Raw genomic sequence first — 6,527 nt, forward strand, 5'->3', positions numbered from 1 at the left:
TCATATGCATCTTTAACATAATGCAAACTTTTTTATGAAGAGGGAATTGAACAAAATCCAGGTTTTACTTTTGAAAGGTCAGTAAGGAGGAAATAATGTGAAGGGAAAAGTAAGTAGCAGAAAGCAAAGAGCAAGTTCTTGGCCATGTTTGCTCGGGGTTAGTAAAAGTCATCGCTTCGTTGCCTAAAGCAACGAAGCGATGTGAAACAAGGGGTTATTGCTTCATGGATGAAGCCTTGCACTTCAGAAAAGTGTCTGCTTCAAACACTGACACACAAATTGATCCCAAGGAAAAGCGGTCGGTTCTTTTTATTTTCAAGTTCGAAGAGATGAAATAATATCAGTATTATTGTACATCAGATGCTGAAATTACTCAAAAATACAATTTGGTTACTGTAGTACTGAAGTCATATATTTTGGTATTTACTATTTCTAGTAAGTTGTGCGATTCACTTCAAAAAAGCATACGCTTCACATCACGCGTTGAGCTTCAAGCCCCATGGACCTTGTCTATTTGTTGCGCTTCTCTCTTTTAAACATTGTGTATGAAACACATCCGTAAAGTAGCCAATGCAAGGGACAAAAATAACAGTCAGTCAATCATATAAATAATTAACCTCTAGGTACATACCACATATGTGCACATTCATATGGTGGAGAAGGCGGGTTCATAGTATAACCTCGGTGAACTATGAGAAGAGCTATCTGCAATATATTGAAACTCGCGTAAATAAGACAGGACAAATAATTTAACACGCTTTGGGTTGATGACAAGATAATAACCTGGCAAGCCTTTTTTCTCATGAGCAAGCTGAAGTTGCTACTCACAGTAACTTGATGCAGGAGAAAATAAAGAAGATTCCTCCGTTGCTTTTCATGTTCACCATCTTGTAAAGCTTCAAGAGACTGCAGGGGTTTACACATAAGAGTGGAAAATGGTAACTAGGACCACAGATAGCATCAATAGAAAAAAGCACACAGCACTTAAATTACATAGCTGAGTGAATAACATGCCTGTAGAAAAGGCTGGAAAAGATCAAAGATTTCCTTATGGCTTTTTTCATTTCGAGTGTGGAAACACTGACCCAATAGTGTATTGCGCATCACACTTGGAGATAATGAAGTCTTCAACCAAAGCTTATATCCTTAACGAAGTGTGATTGGAGAAATATCAGGTATTAGCTGAAGGAGTACATTCAGAACCTTAAAATGGTATATATGGAAAACATACCAAGCATCTCAAACAATAATCTCAGACAATTAACTGCACAAGAAAATTCTGGTGAATCATCGCTGATATGGTTAAGAACGACACTCAGAAAAATGGGATAACGATCTAATATGCCTTCTTCAAATGCTGGAGGCTCCAAGAATCCAAGCCTTCAAGACACAGATAGATAACAATAAGAAAAAATAAAAATGATGAACACAATAGCTCATGCACGCGGGAACAGAAGCCAACTACTTCCTACAATGCTTTGATCCCAAGCCATACAGTTACTCGATCCAACTCAACCCTAGGCCTTGGATTCTGACTAGACAATGACAACACGTCTGCTGCCAAATAAGAAATGTACTTCTTCAGCAAAGGCTGCAAAGCATCCAAATCTGCTGATTGCCTACAATGAAAGACAAGAATAAAAACGACATCAATAAGGTGCGCACATATTAGTTACTACTAATGGTCTAGTAACTCAAAATAGAGGAAGTCTTTCATAAAGAATGGCTATTCTAAAAATACTTCAGGATGCTAATCTGTGATAATGCAGAAAAAAAAAATTATAATGGATATCAAGGCAGAAAATTAGAGCCTAGTTATTTTCATAATTTGCATAAGTGGGCTACAATGAGCTAACTGCACTTTTTTTTTCTTTTTTTCTTTTTTTTTTTTAATAACTACCTTAGTTATCTCTTGAACATGGACTATTTTACAAGCTGATCCTTCTTAGATTGGCACGGAGCAGCTTCTTCTCCGGTCTCTGGTTTTGCATGTGAGGAACTTGGGATCTGAAACAACCACTTCCTCAAGCTCCACCTGCAGAACCAAGAGGACCAGCTTGGTTTATTTAGAGAGGAAAATTCATTCAAAGAGGATGGAATTTCTATTAAAGAGTTCATTCAAGGAGGGTGGACTTTTTTTAAACGTTTCACTAGGACTTGGAGAAACAAGCCTTTTCACATAACTCCTCCTCGTGAAACACTCAATGGGTCAAGCCTCACTCATTTGGGCTCTCACTTATAATTCTTTGTTTTTCAATTAGGAGTCAATGGGCATGCCAGCCTATTGAAGAACAAGAAATTCTATAGTTTTCCTACATTATATTAATCACAGTTTCCCTAGATTGTTAAGATGAGGTTTTCCTAAAGGATTTGCAGTTGAGTGAATTTATCAAGCTTGCAGTCTTGTCCGAGGGCAGAGCTAATCAGGCAAGTCATTTGTGTACCTTTGTCGCCTTTGTGCTTTGTGAATAATATATACCTACTTGTCAAAAAAACTGAGTATGTCCAGACATGTTCCCTCCTCCTTTCTAGTTCCATTGTCCATCAACAATAAATCATCCACAGTGGTTTTGCAAATAGAATTCTAGTATTCTCAACCGGAAAGCCACCCAACCCAAAACTGACATTATTAGTGGTGCCTATGCTGTTTTTTTTTCTGATAAGATGCCTGTGCTGTTTCGTGATATGCTAAGGCAATATATCCCACATAATTACCAGCTTTGCTGTCCTTTAAAATACCCAGAAGTAAAGTGTTGAAATGGTCCTCTTCTTATTGTAAATTATGAATCCCACCGAAAATGGGTTTCTGGGTGGAAGAAGACACCTATCCTGCTATATGCATCTTCAAAAAAAGAAATGAAATAGTCCTTGCATAATTTATGGCAGAACACAGTGAGCAGTCAAGATAAGTTTTAAGTTGATATTAAAAGTTCTAGACACTCAAGGAGTCCTACAGATTTATATCTACATCTAAGTTTCCTTAGGCATGAGATTTTCTTTCATCTAAGGAATAATATTACAAAGCAATTTAAAACAGTTATCTAGTCAGGTGCAAACTACTGATGGAGAGGTGCAAACTACTGATGGACAATGTTAAGTCTTAACTGCAATAACATTTGAAGACACAAATCATCGCAGGCATAGCAATTTAAGCTAAAAGAACCTAGAACAAAGTACTCTTATATGGCACTAATAATAAGACATTAATATCAAATTCATAATTAGGGTACAAGGTTAAGTAGCCGAGCGTTTTCCTTGTTTATACCAGTAGTATTAGTGTACGACTTAAGTGTTAGTTATTTCATATTCTTAGATTTCCATATTACTCCTTATTTCTTTCGCTTCAATTTTCTGATTGGTTTGGGTCTACAGGAACCAGCCTCTCTACCTTCTCAAGGTAAGAAATATGTGTACACACTACCCTTTCCCAGACCCCACTTGTGGGATTACACCGGGTTTGTTGTTGTTGTTATCAAATTCAGAAAACTTTTTTTTAATAAAGTAAGTGATTTCAAATCAAATTCAGAAAACTTAATAACCTTATACTTCTCTATTGTCAAAACCATGTTTGCTCGACCAAAAATGACAACAGCATATACTATAATTGGCTAGAGTTACAAACCACAGAATATAGTTGCACGCGAAGTCCAATAGAAACAATACCTCAATTTACTCATGCGTCCAGCCAGCCGCAAACCTATAGAACGAGCTCTTCGGCCTTTATGGAAAAGTAATGCATAAACTCCCTAAAATACAAAAATGATATAATCAAATGAAGATGACTATAACAAAAACAGCTGAAGCATGACATGAAGTAGAGACATCAAGTCATAGAAAGGCAGGTCAAACCGGATACTGCTGGTGCCCACCCAAGGTCAGTTCATGAGATTTGTCGATTGCGTCAATGAATGTTTCAAATTCAATTGCCAAATAAGAATCATCTAACAAAATTGGGAACATCAAAACCTGCAGCTCAAAAAAGAGAGATCTATATCATCACAGAGAAAAAAAAATGACCACAAATCAAGACAGAATGAGAAAAAAAGGAGAAAAGAATGGACGGAAAGTAGGATCAAATCAGTCAAGTAACTTATTTTCTTCTGATAAACAGGATACTCGTGATCATTTACACCATCTAGAAGTAGAAAATCAACGTTTCATAAAGTTGTTCAGAATTAGGCTTGATTTTCATGTGTACTAGCCTGCATGGCTTATCAATTCAACCCAACATTCCACTTGCAATGCAGCCTTTAATGGGCAGCCGGTGCACTAAACTCCCGCTATGCACGGGGTCCGGGAAAGTGCAAATTGTAACCAGAGTACATCGGTGTTGGCCGTGTCATTTGCAATGGTATTTTGCATACTATTGACGCAGTAGCTAACGCACATCTAGAGATGATGTAAGTTGGATAGCCAGACAGTTCAAATCCGTCTTATTTAGCATAAAGACATATATTCCTTGCTCATTACCAGACAATCACTTATATAGAACCTGTGTGTGGAAAAAAGTTTTCATTTCTGCCGAGTTCAGTAGCATGGGCTTCTGACCCAAGTGGGGGCAAAAAAGTGATGGGACAAAACAAGTTTTGATTTTCCATCTCATGGAAACCCCTTTTCCCTCCACTTAGCTTATCCCCTACTAGACTAATGACAAGAATTTAAACTTTAACACTTAAAGTTTTTAGGTATTCTATGTCCATGTTGTTTGATTACCTTGTTAGTCATCCTTTAGTTACTTGATTATTTCCTGATTGTTGCTATTTCATTGGGTTTTGGATTTCCCATTTGTAGCTTTATTTTTAAGATTTAAGTACTACCCATTAAGGAAAGCTTTCACAGCACTTTTGCTAGCAGGTGTCAGCTGGTCTGGCAGTAAGAAGTTTACTAGATCTCCTAGCTATTTCCTTCATATATTCATGACTTATCATTGATTTTGAGCAGTTCTAAAATGAAGATATATTTGAAATTCGTATCTGGTAGCTCCCTCCTTTCCCTCCCTTTCTCTGCTTCTTCTACCTTGTGTCTCTCTTCTTCTTTCTCATTTCTTTTTTTTTCCCCGCAATTCTCTGCTACTGCAACAGCTTTTGCTAGTATATCTAATGCAGAAAATGAACCAAAAGATGAATAGGTGATTCATATGAAGGAAGAGGAGAAATGTGAATGGAAACACCTCAAACATGACGCTAACTATTTCTCCACTGTCATGCACAATGTCGTACTCTCCACATCTTATTCTGTTATTAATCTCTTTAAGGTGCTGACTGATTCTTTCTTCATCAAGAGTGTCCAACACCTCAAGAAGAGGACCAATGGAACTTGAGTCGTATTCTGTACTATAAAGCTCTTGGGCTTGATGGTATTGACATATGCATTGAGTGCACTGGCGCATTTCCCTAGATGTTCTGTCCAATAGGAGCTTTAGAGGAGAATCACTGCGATCATCCTTAAAATAATTATAGAAAGTTTCCAGAAGAGGTCCCATCAGGTCCCAGGAACCACACCAAATATGATTTTCTTCCGGCAAAAAGATCAAGTAGTTGAATGCATCTGAAAACCTGCATACAAAAAGGAAAACTGACTTAATTAAATTGGAAAGTATACAAACAATTGTTTTCTTTGTTTTAAAATGGAAGTTTGGCATGGTCTCCCTCTTTCGCTAGTTTAGCAAATGTGGACACGTATAAGTTACGAGGAACGAGAATTGGGAGCAAGAAAAAAAGAAGAAGATGATGAAGAAGCAAACCATTCTTCTTTGAGCAGGCGGAAACGATGTCGCTTGAGAAGGTCTACAGATGCAATGTCGTCGTCGTCTTCGATGCCCCTCCATCGGTCCAACAGCTCTCTCCTTGTGACCACTTTCTTCGACATTCTCCCGATACCTTCGGCTGTCATAGCCCACCTTCAATTGTTAGGGTTTTCCAATGTTTGAAGCCGTGTAGTTTATAACTAAGTAAAATCTCCGCGATTTTGCTCACTGTGAGGGTACGAAAGAAAAGTATCCCGCCTGCCTGGCTTCGTATGACCCAAGCGGCAAAGGAAGAGCAATTGTGCAAAACACTCTTGATGCATCAGTAAACAAAAAACTTTAAATTAAAATTTTAACAAAAAGTTAAGAGATGAGATGCCGTAACAGTGAATTGTTGGATCCTATATGGTTATAAAATTGCTATGGACTTTTAGGGAGTGCACATCAACATATTTTCCAATTAATGCTTACTGAAATAATTCAATTATCATGCTTCAAACATATCTTTACTGAAACAATTCATTTAAATGAATTGCAGATCTTTTCAAATTTATTTTTAATTTTATGTATTTTATATAAGAGGTCTTTATTTTTTATACACAATAAATTTGAAAATAACACATAAGAGATTTGAATGTTCATTTCTTCTATTCAAATTATAAGTGGCCATAGTCATTTCCTCTTAAAAGTTTGTCGTGTATAATGGTCAGACATTTATTCAAATTATGTCATACGTGAGATACCTAATCATGTTAGTCATGTAATTGTCAATTTATTGTCC

At 37.0% G+C, this 6,527-nt stretch overlaps 1 protein-coding gene across 3 annotated transcripts in view; it reads right to left on the bottom strand.

The window, feature by feature from the left end:
• Window positions 1–6,242, bottom strand: part of LOC107766927 (uncharacterized) — a 31,726-nt gene extending 25,484 nt beyond the window's left edge. For all 3 annotated transcript variants that reach the window (XR_012708418.1, XM_016585827.2, XM_075251203.1), the window contains exons 1-9: window positions 5,744–6,242; window positions 5,171–5,555; window positions 3,850–3,966; window positions 3,664–3,746; window positions 1,473–1,619; window positions 1,232–1,380; window positions 1,015–1,145; window positions 784–906; window positions 632–705 (exon numbers count right to left, since the gene is read on the bottom strand). Coding sequence is in view for 2 of the 3 variants with exons in the window: in XM_016585827.2 (XP_016441313.2) it covers window positions 632–705; window positions 784–906; window positions 1,015–1,145; window positions 1,232–1,380; window positions 1,473–1,619; window positions 3,664–3,746; window positions 3,850–3,966; window positions 5,171–5,555; window positions 5,744–5,892 (1,358 nt within the window). In the remaining variant the exon portion in view is untranslated. The remainder of the gene's footprint in view (window positions 1–631; window positions 706–783; window positions 907–1,014; window positions 1,146–1,231; window positions 1,381–1,472; window positions 1,620–3,663; window positions 3,747–3,849; window positions 3,967–5,170; window positions 5,556–5,743) is intronic.
• Between the last annotated feature and the right edge of the window lie 285 nt (window positions 6,243–6,527).

This window comes from Nicotiana tabacum, chromosome 4 (assembly GCF_000715075.1).
Source record: "Nicotiana tabacum cultivar K326 chromosome 4, ASM71507v2, whole genome shotgun sequence".
In the NCBI taxonomy this organism is placed as follows: domain Eukaryota; kingdom Viridiplantae; phylum Streptophyta; class Magnoliopsida; order Solanales; family Solanaceae; genus Nicotiana; species Nicotiana tabacum.